The sequence below is a fragment of the Myiozetetes cayanensis genome, unplaced genomic scaffold, assembly GCF_022539395.1.
Source record: "Myiozetetes cayanensis isolate MyiCay16 unplaced genomic scaffold, myiCay2020 scf6-25, whole genome shotgun sequence".
Classification (NCBI taxonomy): Eukaryota; Metazoa; Chordata; class Aves; order Passeriformes; family Tyrannidae; genus Myiozetetes; species Myiozetetes cayanensis.
In genome coordinates, this window is record NW_026087853.1 from 27,493,176 (window position 1) to 27,515,219 (window position 22,044).

At 33.2% G+C, this 22,044-nt stretch overlaps 1 protein-coding gene across 2 annotated transcripts in view; it reads left to right on the plus strand.

Annotated features, from left to right (window-relative positions):
• The window catches only part of NOVA1 (NOVA alternative splicing regulator 1), a 142,712-nt gene that overhangs the window by 85,243 nt on the left and 35,425 nt on the right, over positions 1 to 22,044 (plus strand). For both annotated transcript variants that reach the window (XM_050334904.1, XM_050334903.1), the window contains exon 3: positions 20,116 to 20,282. In XM_050334904.1, coding sequence (XP_050190861.1) covers positions 20,116 to 20,282 — 167 coding nt within the window. The remainder of the gene's footprint in view (positions 1 to 20,115; positions 20,283 to 22,044) is intronic.

Below are 22,044 nucleotides of genomic sequence, written 5' to 3' on the forward strand. Positions count from 1 at the left end.
CTGGCTTTGTAGTGGTTTTAGTAACCTGAGTTTAATGAGTCTAAATCAGTAGCAGGTTTTTGAAATCTGTGGTCATGTGTTCAGCCAGACTGCACGATACCTATGGTTAATCTCACCTGCTGCCATTGCCTGTTCCTTCTCACCTGCTGTTATCGCCTGCTGTTACTTGACTTTCAAAGGAAGCTAAGGTTGGTGGAACACAATTGAGAAAAGCAAGTTTGATTGATAGATATTTCATTAGATTCTTTAATTAAAATCTTACTTTGTAAAGTTTGATCTTTATTTTTGAAGAAGCAGCTGGAATTTTTGGTTTCTAAGGATTGGTTATGCTTACATTTCTGTTAGCATGGGCATTGGATTAATGAAATAAGGTACTTTATTATTAACATATTTCCTTTATTTTTCTTCATTTTTTCCCTTCTTATGTTTTTAATTACTTTTTTCTCCTGATTACAGGCCACAGTTGCAGAGTGGTGGGTGGCAGTCATAAATCCATAGATTTCTGTAGCCTGGCCACCTGCTGATGGAATTATCAACTTGAAAATTAGCTGTGGAATTTGACAATTTGGAGCAGTTTTTTGCAAATTCAAGATTTTAAGGACATATTCTTTCTTAACTTTTGTAGCTCAGCTCTCTCTTAAGTGGATATGGTCTTTGAAAGCATCTGATGATCTATTAACTCAGACAACATTTAAATAATGCTTTAGATACTGTTTTGAGAAGGTAACAAAGCACTTGTGTTGGTACACCAGATACTGTAGTTGTGCAGTTAAAATCATGAGTGTTTCAACTGTAAATTACTTTCTTGTCATTACATCAGCTTACTGCAGATATTAATAAACTGTATGTGACAATACTAATAACAGATGTACTTAAGAATGCAGCAAATGGCTTTCATGTATTTATCATACTGGAGTAAAAAGCTCTGTTTATGCAAGGACTAATGTGGGAAGCAATTTTTTGCAATTCTTACTTGCCACACCCACAGCTCTGCTTCTTTTGTGTCTGACAGTCTATTTGCTTGGATCTTTTCTTTGTTTTTCTTAACTGAGACTGCCTTTAAGTTGAAATTTGTGGTCAGTATTCAATTATCTTAATTATCTTTTCAACTATTTTCTTACATATGTTCTTTTTCTTCACAGGAACATAACACATGACTGAGTCAAGTACCTCTTTCTTGTCATTAACTATGAACTCTGCTTTTCATCTGCCTTTATTTCAGTTTGAACCACAAGATTATGAACTGCATTTTAACATTTCTCCCTATTACTTATAGAACTAGGTTTGGGTTTTGTCTGTGTCAAAAGTTCTTAAAACACCTGGTGTAGGATTATGTACTTGATGTACATAACACACAAATAGGTATTCTTACAAGTACTGCTGGAGTAAAAGTACTAAAGGACTGTCATGGGGAATTAATGGTAATGTAGACTGGGGTCAAAAAGTAAAATTCTTTTGTATCCTTTCTAAAGTTTCTTTATGAAAAAAAAGAAAATAAATTTTAGTCCTAGTTATGATGTCACTGATTTAGTTATAAGACTCAGAATAATATCTTGAAGTAGCTGGCAGATAACAAAATCTGAATTTTATTTTAATATGATTTTAATAATTAAAGTAGCAATCAATAGAGTATACTTTCAGAGAGATGATTGATTGAAGTATTCTTTAATTGCAACCTTTAATTAGAATTGATGGCTCACCACCCTAGCTCTTGCCCATTATACTAATAATCACAAAATTGACTTACTTCCATTTTAATTTTGATCCACTGAGTATCTGCATGGCTCAAATTCACGTCCTTGCAAATGAAGGTGACTTCCTGACAGAGATGAAATGGCATTGCCTCTTATTTATATGCATGAAAATATGTGCATGTAAACTATCTTTATTAGCGTAATTCTGTTTAATCATGTCCTGTCCAATTATTTATTTTAAGCAGAGTAAAGGAGCAGTGGCAGTTACTGGGCTGTTTGCTTCCATATTTACCCTTTCGTTGTTATGTTAAATACTTCTTGGTCAAAGACAATGACAATGGAGCTTTACAGTGGCAGTTGCAAGAAGGCCTGGTTGTCGAAACGAAAAGACTTGAGATATTAACATTATCAAATATGCTTTATTGTTTGTTACTGATATTTTCTTCAATGTCTCTGAATGTTTTTTTCTTATTAGGCCATTCATGTTAAAGATTTAAAGAATGTTAGACAGCAGATTTTTCCTTTTTTTACTTATAAAATATTTCTGGAGAGGTGTGTATGTATCTATGCATATTTATATAAAAATATAAAGATATAAAATATCTTCCCCATGGACAAAGGGAGGTCTAACATTCATCCTTTTTATTTTTGATTGCCCTACTTTCTTTTTGACATCCGTTTGCTTTAATAAACCTCCAAGACCCAAAGAATATAGAAAAAAATAATGATACTGAAAAACCAAACCAACAAACAAACAAACAAAAAGCCCAAAAACCTGTTTGAATACTTTGTGGTGAATTTGCAGCAACTTGTATTTCACTCTACTTGTCCATATCCTCCAGGTGACCTGTTAGATGAGATACTGTAGTGTTGATAGAAAAGTTAATGTTATCTTGCATACTGTAAGAAATACTCTAAGCACAAAAGTTCCTTCTAATTCTTTGCTCTCTTAGGCAAGTGATGTCTGTGATCTAGACACACTGGATAATCTAGTGATATCAGATTATTATTAGAATACAGTTGAATTTTCTGTAAAATATCTCAGTCTTGTGTATTAAAAAGATACAGAACAAATATTTTTTTACGCAGTAGAAAATCTAATCTCATTGGTGATCTTTTTTAAATTCTGAAGGTTTATACTGCTGTATTCCTTGTGGGCTGTTTTATTTTATCACATCTGTTCAGCCTACTTAGGACATATTCCTTAAGCATTTGAATAGCAATTGACTTAGAGGATATTATTGAGTAATGGATGGAGAAACCTTGATTATTTCAACCTAGAACTTTCATATTCATGCATAGACCCAAAGAGTAGCGGAAAATCTTTTTTGGTTACTTTCTGATTGAGTATCACTTTGGAGATCTGAGATGCACATTTCCTAGGATCTTTTCATGACTTACATTATAGGTAGATCTGTATTAGATAGTTGAGCAGGGTTAATTTCATGATTGGGACCAATGACCTCTTCTCTCAACTAGCATGTGAAATTTCTGCATATTACACTTGTTTGCCAAGTCCTTCACTTTGATAGAAGTCAGGTGACATTTGACAATTTCCGGAATGAGCATCAGCATTGTAGTCACATACATGCTACTGCTATAACCACCTTGTAGTGACTGCATCAGAGAATTACCTTGAAGAGGTTTCCTTTAAGGTATTTGATTTAGAGACAACTGGGAAAGAAATGCAATTCTAACAGGACAAAATGATAAAATTGATTAAGGAAATAAAATTTACATCACTGAGTGATAACTCTGGAGCAGACTTGCAGAAATCAGTCATCAGGATATGTGGCATTTAAAGTTTGTCATGTTAACATTAATAAAACTAAAATAGCAATTTTTCAGAGTGTGTTTATATGTGGTTCTACATACATGTCAGGAAAAGTCAAAGTTGAAGCGTGAATTTTAATCTTTGATTTCTTTTGAGTACATGCCATACAAAACAGTCTTTAATAATGTGAGCAATACCTACCTGATAGTAATACAACAAAATACTGTGTCATGATAAAATTTTATTGGAAGGGTATATAATCTTTAATTAAGTTTATTCTGGATTGTGTGTGCCAGAGGTTGTGATGTAACAAATAAGGAAATACAGCTTCTAATGCCATCTTCATAATTGTAAATCTTTTATACTTCCTAAATTTTACTTAGTTGATAGTGAGAAAGCAGTTCTCCTGGTGATTGCTTATCACTGTAAATAACTGTACAAAAAAATATGTGGCTTTTCAGTTGTATTTCTCTCTGATTTTCACCACCACTGCAGAGAGCTTCTGAAGAGTAGAAGGAGAGTTTTGTGAGAAACATACAAAAGAGTAGAAATTCCTTACCTACTCTAATTCAAAAATTCTTATCTACTTGAATTTGTGGCATCTACTGCAATACAGATCATATAGCTTCAGATGTTGAACTATTATATCATTTTTCTTAACCAACAGCTCACTGCACACTCCTTTCTAGTCTTTTACATTTATTTGCATTTTATGTCTGTCTGGTGCTACTGAAGGAAGTCCCCAGGGTGTCTGCAAGGAAAAGGTAAAACTGCATTTGAAAGGAGGCTGTCTCCTTCGGAAAACTTTATAATTTTTACTCTTAGTTCCTTGAGGATTATTGCTGCAGTTTCCTGTCACTGGCTAGATCTGTAGGGAAACAAAACTAGAGCTGCTTCTTTGTAGGAAAATCACAAGACCTGGGTGATTGTCTTTTGGGAGTCCTGGCCTGCTTTAGGAAACACTACCTTCCAATATTATTTTTTTTGAAGAAGAAGAGAAAAATTTTGTGGGGTAAAGGAGGAGGAATGAAAGAGAAAAATAAGTTTCTTGTCTTACAGCTTTTGAGCATCTATAAAGGACTAATATCTTGGTGATCCTTATATTGTCCACAGGAAAAGAAACTTTTAATTTGCATGACTGTACTTAGGACAAAATATTAAGGAGCTACTAGGAGTTAAACGCTACACATGTAAGGAAACTTCCTGTTACTGTAGAGAAAGAGAACTGTGGCAATGTGGTATTATTTCTATCAGCCATCTGAAAACACTACTTTTGTTAGTGTCATCTGCTCATCTTGACACTGACTTGAGAGCTTGCTTGCAAGCCTTTCTAAGGTGTTGCTGCCTAATACAGTAGAATTTTGGATTTTAGCTGAAGAAATTTAACTTTGGCACTAAACTACAGAGTTTCTGGACTCTATCATGATCAACCCTCTGCACCCTGGATTACTGTCCTAATTCTATGACATAGAGTATCCTATTTGAAAAAGTTACTTGTAGCACAGGTATTCAACTGTCTTGTCATGTCAGTTAAAAAAAATACATTTCACAGAGTCATTGAATTGGTCAGGTTGGAAGGGAGCACAGTCATTCATCCTAGGGCACATGACACATGATTACATCCCGATGATTGTTTAATATCTCCAGCGAGGTTGGGAGAATCCACAACCTCTCTGTGCAATCTGTTCCAATGCTCAGTGCTCACACAGTAAAGTTCTTCTTCATGTTCAGGTGCAACTTCCTGTGCATCAGTTCCTGCCTATTGCCTCTTTTCCTATTGCTTGGCACCACTAAGAAGAACCTGGCTTCATCTTCTTGGCACCCACACTTTAGATACTTGTACACATTGATGAGGTCCTCTCTCAGTCCCCTCCTCTCGAGGCTGAACACACCCAGCTCACTCAGCTTTTCCTCATAAGAGTAACTCTGCAGACTCTTGATCCATGTTGACCCTTTCATATGTAAATATCTGTAGATGTCAACAGAGACGTGTAGATTTCATACGCTGATAAAATTTTCTGCTTAGTTTATAGCTTTATTTATTTAGGGCATTGCTATAAAACCAATGAGTAACACTACTATATAATTATTTGGTTCCATGATAGGAGAAGTTTCATTTAAATAAATTGTGAATTGTGCTAGCAGTGTTGAATTGCACCTGAGCAAATGTAGAATAAAATTTATAATGCCAACTTCAAAAGAGTCTTGAGTGGGTCATGGTTGATGATGTGTTGTAATTATGCATGTGAGGAGCAAACATTACATTAATAATGAAATACTGATATGTAATCTGCAATGCTAAAGTGGTACAAGCTTAGGTGGAGTGCTATGTAAAATCAGTTTGGTTGTTTTAAATTTGGAAGAAAGTTGACAAGTCAAAATAGTTCTTATAAAAATAACACTGATTCTGTTATAATTTAATAATTTTAAAAGTTCGAGAAAGTGGTTTTTCAAATTCAGTCTTAAAACTTCTGTAGCTGTGATGATGGCTTGTAAATGAACAGCTGCATCTTCATTGCCACAGGCTGAAATTAAGGTCCCAAAGTCCCATAGGTTTTGAATTCCATAACACGTTAGCAAGAAACTTACAAATATAGAAAGTCTCATGTTCTAAAACTGAGCACAATGCATGTAATATTCATGATTACTAAGGCAAACAAAATGCAGCCCTATACCAAACACTGCAGTGAAAAACACTGTAGAAATTAAAGAGTACTAAATAACAAGGTGTGTCATAATCAACAGAGTAATTTGGTATATTTTTTGCTTATCTTGTATTTGAAAACTTATATTTTAGATGAAATTGAATTCATTTACCTCATCTGTGCATCTCATAATTTAGTTATTCAAGTTGAAATGGCACCCATTGTTTAAGTTGCTTCTCTTTTTTCCTCTTTTTTGTTCAGCTTAGTGTTGAGTTGTTAACTCAGTTTTTGTTCTTTCCATTGTACATGCATAAACACCTCAGTTATTACATTTTTCCCATCATTTCAATCATTTAATCCTACCTAGAACCCTACAGTCTGCAGTGTTTTCTTGGGAGTGGTACAAAAAGGTGGGAATAATGCAGGGATTAGGGGATATGATTAAAGTCTCATAATTCTTCATCTTTGAATATAACTGTCATGAATGCAATTCAGGCAGTTTGTTATCAATATGTGTCACAATACAGAAAAAATTATCCATGTATTCTGAGCAGGAAATGCAAATTCAATAGAAGTAAATATTTGTTTTCTACACCTGGCACCTGTATTGTTGCCCAGTATTTATTTACTAGTCAAAAAGTTTAAAACTAGCTTTAAGGAAGAATTAGAGTTGTAAGTATCCCTCTAAAGACATGTGGTCCGTTTCATAAACATGTTTCTAAGGGCAACATTTGTGACTATAAGAAAGGTCTACACACTTCACTGAAAGGCAATATTCAAAATGTACTAATCCTAGTTTATCAAAAATATACAAAGACGCTAAATGCATTTTTTTATTTTTTTAATAAATATTTGCCATTTACCCCATTGATTTTTTTAAAATAAATATATGCATAATACCATGGCTTCTGAATGATCATTGAGAGGATTTTGAATAAGACACTTAATTTGTTTGATTAGTCTCAGTGTTACCTCACTGATGTTTTTGTGAAACAATGTTGGACCCTTTATGAACATGATCTGCATTTGACAAAAAGGTGAACTTCTCTCAGATAATAAAATTCTTACATGCATTTTAAAGATAAGCATCTGTGGATTGGAGAATGATGCTATGAAGGCAACTAAATGAAGGCAACAACTTATGCCTATATTTGCTGTCTCCAGACTCTGTGAAAAGCTTCCATCAGAGGCTGCATCTTTCTACCTTAGACATGAAGATGCAAATCTGTAGGGAAATAAGGTTTATTAATTCCAGCTTCATGAAATTACCTGGATTTTTTTGATGTTATGTATCTTTATTGTGATTCTGATCATTCTTTTTCAAATGGCAAAAAAATTTCCTTGACTTTAAGCAAAATCTCATGAATAATCAAAAAATAAAGATTCTACTGCATCTGGGGTTTTTTCCCATTTTAGGAGGTATTAGTCTATTATTAAGTGATTATATGTCTTTTAAAAATCTCCATGTTTATTTAGTGTTAAAAAAGATTTCAGAATGAATAAGAATTTCATTTCTATCTGGTTTATTAGTTTTGAGGATATTTAAAATTGGATTTGGAGAAAACTTGTAGATTTTAAAACCCAATACAATTCTGATATACTTGGTCAATAACAGCATAAGGAGCAGTCCCCTTACATCCTTTACACTGAAAACAGAGAATATGTTATTAATAATAAAGCTTTTTTCAATTTGTGTCTTGTTCTGAGCAGGTACAAATTAAATTTTCAGAAAAGAATATTACTGTGTATAGCTGTGAAATATCTAAATCAATACAAGATATCAGTGGACAGTTTTCACTTTGTTTATACTTGTTTCTGTTTGTGATTAGCTTAGCACTTACTGCAACTTTTTTATTTCTAGACTAGAATAAATGCTTCAAGCTAGGCTTTTCCTGAAAGTAGTACACAACTCCTCATTTATCACTTTTTGTAGCTGAATTTGTTTCACTTTGGAGAGCCATTTTTAATGTTCTTTGCATGTACCTGCAGAAACATGTGCTAGACATATTTCAGATATCTATATCAAAAAAGGCATAAAACATGGATATTCTTATATGCAGTCATTTCTCCGATTAAAAATTTTTTATTGAAAAAGCTGAGCCATGTTTATTTTGGGGTATAGTTAATTTGACCGTGTATGGATCAAAATGTATTACTGACTGGTAGGTATTCTGCTGTTGTAAATTATTTGATTTGTGCCAGTTCTGCCTTTTCTTCAGCTTTTGTTGTTTCTAATCAATTCTTCTATTAAAAAATTTATCTCAATCTGTAACATCTCCTTTGATGTTAAGTAGTGTTAGTTAAGAGTTATTAAAAGTTTTAATTGCCAGTGCTTTAGATGTACAAATTTTAAAATTAATCTTCCCATTCAATTTATTTCAATACAACACTTTTCATATTGTGAAAATTTAACTACTTTTCTCTGTTTACTGATACTTAAATGTATTCTTGTAAATGCATATTGTTAACATTTAAATTACATTCCTGATCTTAAGAAATCATCATACTGCACCTTTTCCACAGATTAACATATTTAGGTCTTCTCTCTACAATCCAAAAATATTTTTTTTTTTTTTTCCCCAGAAAGGGATGTGAGCAAATGGCTAGTGAATAATGAACTATGAAATCTGAAAGACTCTGCAAGCATTTAAGTTTTGAGGGCAAGGAAATGTCACTATCTTTATTGATGGCAGGTGATGTTGGAGAAAAAAAAGAATAGGCCCCCTCAGGCATATATATATGCATACACACACACATTACTGCCATTCATTGACTTGCTAATGAATGTGAAAAATTATACTTTATTTGGATAGATGATGCCATCTGAGCTTGTCACAATAACATTAAAAAACGTATCAGAGAACTACCACCCACTCTGATGCTGTTATTTCTGGAGATAAGAGATCATAAGTTTTTGTGAGCATAAATGCTCTTCAATAATCCAACTCTTGCTGGCCAGTGTGATCCTGCTGTAGGAGTGCCTATCCCTAAGGCTCTAAATACTGTGATGAAAAGTGCAGTACCAAGTGGTACAGGAGGATTAAACAGTGTTAGTATTTGCCTCTTCCCTCAGGAGAATTACTAGGCTTCAACTTCTTTCCTGAAAGAAGGAAGAAGGTATGCAGTTAGAAGAGTAGAGAGAGCAGAGGAATAGTGACTGCACCCTCCCACTTCCCCAGTCCAAAAACATGTACCGGCAGTGCTCCTCTGCTGCTGAAGTAGAGAAGCTCTATGAGCATCCCTGGATTAGTGTTGGAGTAAAAAACAGACTTAAAATGTTTGTTTAGCGCTTGGCCAGTCCTGGTACAGAATTCAAACAGGAAGTTAGCACAGAATAGATACTGGTTTTGAAGTTCGCATTCCTCATTTATAAATCCATTGCAATCCCATAAAAATGAGCTCTAAGGCAAATAGAAAAAGGGGACAATTTCACATGTATTTATAGAGTCTGAATTTTAGAGGGGAAGTTGTCTTTTCTTGCCTGTTCAGGAGAAGAACTGGTCAAGTTACTAATTCTGTAAAGTTTGTTTTGTGTCACTGCACAGCAGGGCCATGGAGGAGTATCTGAGCATCAGCAACTTACTCAGATTCATTAGAAATTCCAGCCCACGAGGTGACTCTCTTGAGGAGTAGCAGGGGAAAAAACTCTGCTGCCTTGGAGTCATATGAAATGCAGATTCCTCTTTCCCACTGATTTCTGAGGAGGTTTTTTGAGCATGATGTTCCATGTCTAGTTTAGCTTGCGGGGAGAGCTACTCTTCAGGCAATTGTATAGTAGTTTTATTTCAAGTGGATTTGTTTTTCATGGTGGTTTATACAGGTTGTTTGTGTATTTGGGTACGCATTACATTAATGCACAGAGTTTCAATGTTCTCTTTGCAAAATGAAGGTAAGTGTTTACTCTACCTTCCATAAAAAGTTTTCTAATCACAATCCGAGTGTGTGATTAGATCTGATTTTACTGTTTTAATGTGAAATATTTTATAATTTTTCTTTAGCAACTGCTTAATAACCTGACAGTCTCCATCGGAGGCAGTATCTTGTATGGATTTGTATTAGAAATTATTCTTCTTTTTAGCTTATCAAATTCTATCTGATTTGAGATACTGGAAGATTAAGAGGTGTCTGCTAGATATTTAATAAGCACATTTAAGGATGTGAAAGACTTTCTGTGTTAGAACATATGGGAAAACTGAAACCAGGACCTGTCAGAAAAGGTTTTCTTTTTTTTTTTTTTTTTTTTTTTCCCCCCCCCCCAAAAAAAAAAGGGAGCTTCAGAATTTCCATCTTAAGGAAAAAAAAGGAAGGGAGTACACATGATGGAGTGCAAAAGAACAAAAACTCAGATATTCCTTAAAGTAGTCTTATGACCTTGATGTAATACAAGAAAAGGCATGACTTTAAAGAATCTGGTAGTTTATTTTTTGGTCTAAATTTATCTGCTTAATACAGAACAGAAAAGTGGGGAGAGAAACCCAGCAGCATATTCTGTAGCTTAGTAACACATGCAGTCCAGGTTCTTATCTCACAATCTGATTTATGTTGAAGGCTTATTGTCTATGGAGTTTCAATGACTTAATTGGCAATATCAACAGATTTAAGGATCACATATTGACACTGTATCTGATAAAATTTGTTTGCAAATACTCCAGGTGAACTCGGACACCATTTAGTTTTTAAATAGGAATGCTTGACCCACTCTTCAAAAGCAGGGTGAAAAAACTGTTCTTGATCAGTGAAGTTGCACAAGATAGCTAGTCAGTTTTCTTCAAATCATAGAATCAAAGAATATGCTGAGTTGGAGGAGCACCACAAGTATCATGGAGTCCAATTCCTGGCCATGCACAGGACCATCCCCAAGAGTCACACCATGTGCCTGAGAGTAACAACCATTTCTTGAACTCTAATAATGAATATAATTATGAACAAATAATTATTAAAATGTATTTAAAACTAATAATAAATATAATAGCATAAATAATAAACACATTGAAATGTACCATTTGTATAAACATTAAGTTGCTACATTATTCTTTTGAATAGTTGAAAATACTCACAACATGACTGGTCTTTAAAAAAGGCTCCTGTCTGGCTCAATCACAGTACTGGAAGGAGATCTTTCATTCACTTCATCTGATTCTCATTGGTACTGAACTTCCCAAGGCCATTATATTGACCTTGACAATTTTAAAAGAAATTTGTTTATGAATGAAAAGAGTTCAGCAAATACCTATGAAGCAGGAATTTTTGAGTGCTTAGAAGAGAAGAATATGTAGCTGTAAAAATAGAGAAAGAGCTACTCTCATCCAGTGTAAAAAGTTGTGAAAAAGTTCTATTTAGAAAGTTCTGCCTACATAACATTTTCTACTCCTTTTTCTTGTAGACATGTTATATGGCAAAATATTTATGAATTTATATAAATCTTTTGGTGGGTGGAAATGAATCTGACATTTGCTTTTCAGGAAAATATCCGCTTATTACACTTCTGTTTACCTCTTACTGCGTCAAAATCATTTTATGTAATGCTTTATTCCTACACCCAGTCAATGCTTTCAATTTTGCTGTACTAATTATTGTAACTTTAGTTTTAAGAGTAATTCAATATTTATGTTGTAGCTGTCTCTGGAAGAGTTTCCTGTTGTGTGTGTATATGGTGAGCCTTTGAGGAGCCTAGTAGCTAGCCTAAACTAACTCTCACAGTTCTTGTATAGATAAGGGAGAGAGTTTCTTCTTTTTTTGGAATGATTCTAAAGGTAGATGGGGTACACTGTTCATGAATGTCCCTGTCTTTCTTAATCAACTACCATGGACTCAGTGCATGAATTCTAAAAAACAAATTTAGAGGAAGATAAATGCCATTCATGCAAAAAGGCAACAGGGTTGCTATAAAAGGGTTCCAATCTGACAATCAGGAAGGAACCTGAAAGACAAACAAAAATAAGGGTGACATAATGAATGCCTGAGCCATAGTCACAAACTCTTTCTGCTTACTATATAAACTCTGTACTAGAATTCTACTGCTGGAAAGCAATGGATTTAATTAAACATAGAGTAGATAAAATCTACTATGGGCAGAACATGGTTTTAGACTCGCACTTCAGAAACGAAAAAGAAAGGAACAAGATACGAAAAAATGTCTTTGTGCTTGCACACTTGTGTTTGTATGTGCCTATTCTGCATATGGGCTATAATGCCTGCATCAAAATGGGAACTCATCCTGGTTTTAACATCCCAATATTCTGCTTAGTTGAAAAGCGAAGGGTGTATGTACGCGTCCTTGCCTCTTTCATTTCTGGACTTCTGTGTGGAATAATTCTATTGATACAGGTGCTATAGCAGGTCTTTCTACATATTATCCCTACCCGGAGTTACTATTGTTTGTCTTGAACACCATAGATAAGTATGATGTCTTTCAGGATCATGACTTAATTTAAAAAGCATTCAATAGTAATAAGTATACTCTTGAAAAATTATGTTTCCATGATTGTATTTCCATGGTCAATATTTACTTGCAATATATGGAAAAAATATACATGCAATTACAAATATTTTAATAGAATCTAGGCCTTGAGTATAGCACATTTACCTGAAGCTTGGTATTTGCTACCTCCAAACAAATAAGTGGTAATGACTGTATTATGTGATTTGGTTTCTTGAGAAGCTCAGTTTATCCAGGAGGATTTTCCAAAGCTGTTCACTAGCTTTTAAGCTATGGAACTTGAGAAATATTTTTGAGGAGAAAAGCTCCTTTGGTGATTTCAACTGATATCACTCTAAATTATAAGATGTATCAGTTCCTACAATTTCTCAAAGTATATATTTTACTGTTTAAATGGGCGGGGTTTTCCCTTTGGTAATTGTACGTGTAGGAGGTATTATGAACAGAGGTTCATATTCCTATAGCATAGCATAAAAGCAGTAATTGCCAACTGAACATTACTTTGCATGAAAAATATTCTCAAGTTCTTTTGTGAAGGTGAAAATTAATTCCAGATATCCTGAAAAACATGTCATTTTTTTCCTTTCTATTCTGCAGTCCTCTTCTAAATATAAGGTCAGTTATTTCTTTTCTTCAGGAGATAGGTTCTTGTGGTAGTACTGTGTGAGCTTGTTTTTTAATGATTTCAAAAGCACTGCTTCTCAGAGACTTTCATATTTTCACCAAACTTTGATTTTTTTTATTACGTTTCCTTATTTAGATGCTTACTGTTCATTGGTAGGAGAAAAACAGTAACTTTGTGCAATATTCTAGGCAATGGTAACCTTAAAAGTGTGTGAATAAGCAAATTATTATATTCCATTATTATAAAAGATGTATAAGTACCACAGTAGCCAGCTCATTTCCTTTTGAAAACATATTTATGGCTCAGAAGTATATTAATGTACATCAACCATATTACCAGCTGCTTAGAAGAAAAATTGAAGCAGATTTCTCTATGTTAGCAGAAAATACCGTATAATTTTGGGACCCTTACTCATGGGTTTCTTTTAATTGTTGGAACATGTAAATATAAATGATTAAATTTATTATTTTGTATTTAATTTAAATTCTATGCTTTGTATTCCCATTTTTTTTCTCACTGTGTTATGATGGAATCATGTGGGTAGTTCCTTTTTTATAAATCATTTTACAAATAGCATTTTAAGACAAGCATTCCTGCAAACAAAATTAATAAAAACATAGTGCTTCTGTCCATGATTTGGGGTCTTTCTTACTTGCAGGATTTTATTTTCCAGAAACATGCTTTCCTAAATCATAATTAGTCTGTGTTCATTTTTATTGCATCCCTTTGACATTGGTTTGCACACATACTTTCTCTGAGTGTTTCTCATATAAGTAACAGACCTTCATAAAACCATAGCAAAACAAAATCTCTGTCCTTTTTGTTTGGTTTTGGAGAAAGTCACCATCTTTTTCAGTGGAATCTATAATTTTTTATGAATAATTCTTAAAGAAAGAGTAATAGTTGTAATCCTGTCTTACACAAGACAGTTCAACAATAATCAGGAATTCTTCATCTTTCTTTATATAACTAAATTTCTGGGAAATCATAATCAAATCTTTAGCTGATACATAACAAAATGGTTTATATTCAAGGGATTGTTTGCTTTGTAAGAAGATTCATCATCTCTTCTAAGCCTTTAATAAATATGAGGTCTGAATTTTTTTATTCTCAATGGTTTCTCCTCACATGAGAATAGTCTGTTTCTTAAGACTCATACTGTGGTAAACCTGGATTTGTGTAATTCAGTCTTCTGACCAAATCACAAAGGACTGTACACTTGAAGTTTTCATTTGGTTCTGAGGATTCATATAGTTCATAAATTTTACAATATTTTTAAACTTGATCCATTTCCATATCTGAATTCTAGTGGGGGGCGGGGTCTCTTATTTAATTCAAGTAAAAAAATTGGTATATATGTGGGTACGAGTATGTATGTACATATATATATGCATAGCTGTCCATATGTCACACCTAAAAGATGTGTTACCAACATGAATTCAGCAGTCAGGTTCTTCTGCTAAGGGTAGTAAGGCTTTCTGTGAACACATTCCTATTTGTTTGAGTGTTCTGGATAAACAGTTCCAAAATTATTTTGTGCAGAACATCAATGCTCTAAAATTTCTACCAGCCCTTTTTTCTCTTTTCAGTTTGGGAAGTCTAAGATCATCAAGCTTTGCTTTGAGAGAGAAATGTCTTTCTGTCTGTGAAGAATATGGGCACAGGTTTTATATTAAGACCAATATAATGGTCTGTCAAGGAACAAAGGTAAAAAACATAGGAGAGAGATAGGAACCGAAATAGAAAACTTTCCTGTTGAGATTTCTATGACACTTCACGCATAAATGGGGTGTTCTTATGTGTTGCATTTAAGATTGTACATTTGATCTTTTGTATGGCAAAGGTTCTTCTTGTCTGTTTAAGTTATTGTGAAATACTGCTAATGCATTTGAATATATAACATTTTTATTGTCTAACGTTAATTCCTGAGGTTTTATGTAAATGTAGAGTGGAAACGTTATATGCATGGAGGAGTTTATCATAATTTCATGTTAAGTAAGTTATTGACAATTTTTAGTTTTCTTGGGAATGGTGTTAAAGCACAGTCCTGTTTTGCCAAATGCTTTTGCAAGACCAGTTTTGGGCTGAAGCAATTTTTGTGGTGTTATTTAGAATCCCACTCTATCCGCCACTCGATCATGGGTCACAAGAAGTACGTGTATGGGAAGTTGGGGTTAGTAGACTGCTGTAGTGGGAGTTGTCAAATAAAAAGCATAATGTAAATCAGCTGATGAGAGACTAGTGCAGCCTTTCATTTAGTAAAGGTTTTAGCTTTGGCTCCTCTTTCAGGTTTTCTCTTAATGTCAAAGAAACTGGCATGGTACTCTGGAAAAACTACAAGGAGATTTAATTAGTGGATGTACTGGTATTATCCTGGCCTGGTATTACATTATACTCTTTAGGTTTTAAAATTCTCTTTAAGATTGATGTAAAAGCCCAGTGAAAAGTTTATAGAGCCATATAAACACCAGACCTTTCTGAAAGGTACGGTGTGTTCCCCAAAATATTTCAGCTAATGTTTCTAAAATACAGAAGCACATTTAACATTCATTGAGCATTCCTGTGAGTACAGAAGAACTCTTACACATTGAATCAGTGTCTTTAAGCAAACATTTAAAAGTTTAGTGGCAATCATATATAGACACTTGCCAGTTAAGTACAGAAATACAAGCATCAAAAGCATCAGCATCATTTATCCTGTTGCGTCTCCTGCATTTATTCTAATGTTTTCTTTAAAAGCTGTATCAGTTGTCTAATAAGTAAACAATAACCTTCTGAAAGAAAAAGCTTCTTGACAAAATTAGTGAGGTGTTCAAGAATATTTATCCAAAGTAAAATTTTAGGTAGTTAAATGAGTGGAAGGAAAAATTAACAATTAAAATCAAGTTACTGCAAACTGTTTAGATTTTAGGTCTAATTTATTAGATTTCAAAGCAATTTTTTATTTCCTTATTTGTAAATTGTCTGATGCCTGCTAATGGTTTCATCTTTCCTTCTCTCATAGAACTATAGAGATAATGCCATGTCTGGCTTCGTATTTAGGGGGAAAAAAATAAAATAAAATAAAAATGATAATAATAATTTAAAAAAAAAAAGCAAAACAGGCCCAAAAGGTTCACCCTAAAAGCAAAACAAAATAAAAAACCTGATTAATATTTCTTTGGGGGTTTTTCTCTGTTAGTTTTAAAAATCAATTTTTGATGAATAGTACAGACAAGTTTTTTTGTGCTTTTACATTTTACCTTTTTTGTTTGATTAAAAAAACTTAAAACTCACAAATGCAAACTGAATTTTAGTTCTGATATAAGGGGAAAGCAACCATGCTGAACTTGCTGAAAAGTAGAGCACATACAAATATTGAGTAATTTACTTTGTTTCCTTAGAAAAAAACAATCATTTAATGAATGTAGCAACATCAGAAGCATGTATTTAGATTTTTTCATATTTTCATTTTTTCATATTCTTCATATTTTCATATTTTCATATTTTGTAGCCATATGCTACAGTCATGGACTTTATTATTTAACAGACATAAAAATATTTTTCTGGGTTTATTTAGTGTACGGGGATGATGATCACCTACTCTACATTTGGCCATTTTCTTTGTCAAAATTATCCTTCTCTAATGTATGTTTTATATCTTTATATGTAAAAGGCAGTGTACAGTGCATGAGCCTAACAGTTCTTTGAATTGTAGATAATTTAAAAAAAATAGACTAGCTTCATACTGGCTATGCTTACTCTAAATAAAGACATTGATTACTTGGATTTTATTTAAGTCAGCTATTTCAAAAATGAGATCTGTATTTTAAATATATACTTTGAAAATCATATGACAAAAAGTATGTTCATAGATGACTGAACTTTTGTTCACAGCAGTGTGAAAAAAGAAGTGGATAAAACTGTTGAACAACTGAAAATGATAAGCAAATCTGACAATTTAATTCATACACTAATGGAGCCTAAAAGCTTTTAAAATGACAGAAATTTCACTAGCTTTAGTGATTCATAGGTTTATTTTTGTTATACAGGTTGGTCATGTAGCTGGTAGTTTTCCTTTTGCATGACTCCTGTAAATTATTGTACTCTACTAACTGAGTGAAAAGCTATTCCAGTTTTCGTGAAGGAATATGACAACATCACTTCAGAAGATTAAACCAATTCCAAACTATACGTGTCCAATTTCGCTACAGTTTTTTAATTTATTTTTTTTCCTGTGGACATAACTCTCAAAGTAAAGGTGCTACTGATGTGATGTAATTTAAATGTGCTATTGTTGTGATGCAGTTTAGAACTTTAACTCTGTAGTGAAGTGTGTTTTTGCAGAATTGTATCTCTTCATGGAACAGTGATTTCCAGTCACTGCATCCTGGTTTTTACGTACCAAAATGTAGCGTGTTTGGTCTGGAGAATGACATAAAGCATATTTTTATTATACGGCACTTTCTGAAATAACACAGATTGCAGAATACCCTTTAGTCACTTAGTGTCAAGTTTAACAAAATTCTTACTTAGCATCGACTGTTTTCCTTTCAAGTGTTTTGACAGAAGTCATGCCTGTTAAGTGCTTTCCGAGCTAGGCTCCGGTAGCTTGTCTGTAACCTGATCTGTGTTTTGTTTCAGTGTGTTGTCTGCTGACCTAGAGAACACATGCATTAGCTGCATTGATCAGTGCACCTCACATCTCATCATTTAGGAGACAATTAATACTGCGTTGTAAAGACTCCCCAGAGCATTTTCTTAGAGCTGGATTGCTTTACGCAGAAACCACAGGAGCAAAAGGGGGAGGGAGCAAAGTAGGAAAAGAAAAAAGACATTAAGAAAGCTTTGTCTAGGAACCAAGTTCCATTTGCTGTGGTGACTTTCACTTATGTTATTCGAACACCTCTTTCTGATGGGGCATTTGGAAAAGAAAATTGCCTGTATTTTGAAGTTAATTTGTTGAAAGGACACTGTTAGAGGTCACATAAATATTCCAAATGTTCCTCTTGAGAAATATGCATTTGATTGTGATACTTGTATAACTTGCTGTTAAAAGTGTAATCATTTTAACTTTATATTTTTTCAAGGATTATTAAACTGACATATTTTCAAATATTGATTGGCATGTTTTAATTCTAAAGTTATTTATTCCTAAATAACATATTTATTAGAGAAAAAAAAGTTTTTCTTATTGTCATTTTTGCTGTAGAGCTTCCAAATTGTTAAATTTCAGAGATGTCTGATACTTAAGATAAAAGACAGATTTTTGAGTAATACATGAATATGTTAAGTTAAAAGCAGGCAGGGCTCTTAGTGTGATCCTTCATCTTTTGGTAATAAAATATTTAATATCAGAGATCATCCACAGAAGCAGGTGAGAAATATGCAGTAATAAACCTCAATGTTTTCCTGCAGAATACTAAGATTACTATACTATTCTCTGTTAAAGACTATGTTGCACTGTTGTAACAAGAGTATCTTAAGATATGTTTAGGATAACAGTTGATTATACAGACATAAAATGTATAAAAGGGGAATTTGAGGGAGAAGGTTGCTTGCTACCCCTGGCACATTTCCTAATCTGTACGTTGCCTGTGATTCTGTGCAGATTGTACAATGGTAATGAGGCCAGCTAACATGTTGTGAACTTCAGAAATTGTTGCAAATTTTGTAGTATTTACCACATTATTACATTGTCATTTTCATCTTTTTAGGTGGATGAATGAATTTTACATGAGGAAAGATTCATTTGTAGTCTTGTCAATAGTATTTGCTAGAAGTGTGTCAAATGACAAAAATTATTATATTTATTTTTCTGGTAATTCCATTTCTCAGATTTGCTATTTTGCTCCCCCTCCCAATAGTCTTGAAGCAAAATGTGCACTGACACTGAATAGAGATATGTATCTGGCATATCTTTGAAGCACAGTATTATCTTGATAGTTCGTGTTATAATTTTCTTCCGTTAGTAGAACTGTTTACTGGAATTTGAAGGCAACAGTGAGGTAAAAAAATAATTAAATTATATATGTTGGAAATGTAAAAGATGTGTTTGTGGAAGTATGTTTTACATGAAATTTCAAAGCAGTTCTACTTGGACATCTAGGTTGTCTTGTGTTAGTATTCCTGCAGAATAAAAGTGGAAGCTACAATATTCCCTTTTAAATTTTTTTTGTTTGGTTTAGGGGTTTGGGTTTTGGTGGTGATTTGTTTGTTTGTTTGTTTGTTTATTTTTTTGGGTGGGTTTTTTGGGTGGTTTTTTTTGGTTAGTTGTTTTTTTTTTTTTTTCCCAGCTCCTGTTAGATCCTGTTTTTTTTAAATGAAAACTGATTATCTGGAACCTATTCAAGCGGTTTGATATGTAGAATACTGAACATGGATTGTTTCAGTGAAGTATCATACTTTTATCCTTAGGATCAATACTGGGGGATGGGTGTTATATTCTTACACTAGTGAGGATGTATCAAGCTGTAATCCAATATGTAAAACAGTGTTTTTTTGCTATACATTGAAGTCATACATAATCATCTAAAACCAACCTTATCACAAAAAAATCAAGGAAGTATTTTTCCACAGTTCTACATCCATCTTTAGCCATCCTGTAGATGTTTTTAATTAAGAAATCAATAAATAACAACTGGTGTTGGCTTCTTTTTGGAGCGCAAACAGAAACAATTTCTGTTTGGAAAAAGGTTATGCATGTTCTATCTGATGTTATCCAGGCTGACTTGGAGAGTTAGCACTTGTAGGATCTATACAAATAGGAGTTGTTTAAAACATCTTCACATCATCATTATGTTACCTTTTGGAAATCTCTCTATTCATTTATATGTTTACCAAGGTATTGCTAATTGTTTTTACAAGGTTGGTACAAGTGCCATCTTTATGCCCTAATTGAAGCAGTCTGTGGGATCTTGAAGAATCCACTTCATTCAGATCAACTTTTGTATTTGCAGGTACTACAGAGCGTGTGTGTCTGATCCAGGGAACGGTGGAAGCACTAAATGCAGTTCATGGCTTCATTGCAGAGAAGATTCGAGAAATGCCTCAGAATGTGGCGAAGACGGAACCTGTCAGCATTCTACAGCCTCAGACCACTGTTAATCCAGACCGCATCAAACAAGTGAGTTTTTGGTTGGGAATAGAGTCACAGCAGCTCCTTAGAAGTCTTAAAACTTTAGGGCTGCAAGGGGTCAACATAACATGTTGTTTAGAGAAATGTTGTTTCACACTCTAGTAACCTACTGGTACTCTTTTTCCTTGTATTTACGTGTTCCCTGTTTCTCAGCAGTTCTTTTAGACAGTGCTTTATAAGTTTCAATGTCATGCTCTAATGTGTTTCTTTGATAAACTTTTCTTTACTGTATAAGGTGATAATACACTTACAGGTTTTAGTTAAAGATTGCTGAACTTTAATCTTAAATGATGAACTTCTGTAAATCCTTAGTGTTCCTAAAAAATCATAGATTAACTCAATGTTTCCTACTTTTGTGTATACAAATAAAACCAAAAATGTTAATTTTTTAAGACCCTAAACTAGATACTTTAAAATCTTATCTATAAAAACTTGGGATGTTTTCTACAATTTCATTTTATGTTATTTTTTAAACCTTTTTACCTATTTCACACTGACTTCTTTCAAATTTTTTGGACAATGCAAAATGTATTTGCAAGGTATTATTGACCTAGTATTCTTTATTCTTTCATTTCCATAAAAATTTTAATTTTAAAAAAAATTTGGTCTATAAGGAGCATTGGAAATATGCATCATACAGGGTTTTAAAATATTTTTTATTGAATTGAATAAGAAAAAGATGAAGAAAGAAATTAGTGAACATCAGTAAAATTTTTTCTCTCTATCCTATATAGGATAGATTTTAGTTTCTCACCTCTCCCATGTGGGAAAAGATTATTTAGTCCTTCACACTAGCAAGATTAGATTCAGTTTCTTGTAATTTGGTAACTGTGTGCAATTACCTTACCTTGTATATAGTGACATACACAAAATGCTTATATGAAGATGTGTTAGAATGGGATGAGTTTTGAACAGACTGCTTTAGATGGATAAAATTGTGCATAAGCCATTAATGATTTTTAATATTTAGTACTGTATTATTTCTTCTGTATACAATAATTTTACATAAAAATTACTCAAGATAATTTAGAAGAAAAAACTAAAAAGAAAGCCCCAATTTTATAGGATTAGTTTCTCAGTTATTAGACATGAAAATGATTATACCTGAAAGAGAGAGAAAAAGCTGAAGTGATCTATATTTTAAGTGGCTTTTCTGCTAGCAAAATATTAGATTTTATACCAATATTTCTTAACCCAATGGGAAATGAGTATTCTGTATTACAATAAAAAGTGTTTTTCCCCTTTGCAGTGAAATGAAGTTAATTTTTAATAAGCCAGTAAGATCCTGAGAAACTAGATGACATAGCTGTTTAGTGACATGCCTAAATACTTCCTGTCTTGTGTCTGAAGATGATTATCTTGTCCTCCACAGTACTTCTTCAGAAAATGTAGTTGCAAAGTTGTTGAGGTTGAGGTTTTTTTTTATTTTGGGTGTTTGATTTTGATTGGTTAGTTGGTTTGGTTTGGTTGTTTGTTTAGTTTTTACTGGTTTGGGGGTTTTTTGCATTTGTGGTTTTTTGTTTGTTTGTTTGTTTTTTTGCTTGGTTGGTTTTGTTTTGTTTTTTTTTTTTTAAAGTTTGGTTAGTTTGGGGTTTGTTGGTTTGGAATGTTAATTAAATTCTGGAGGGATGGATTAGTGAGCACAGGCACTGCTAATGAAGTTAAGACAGACTAAAGTACAATGTACTCCACATCTTAAAATTTAAATGTATTACTTGTATACATACAGGTGCATAATAATATAACTGCA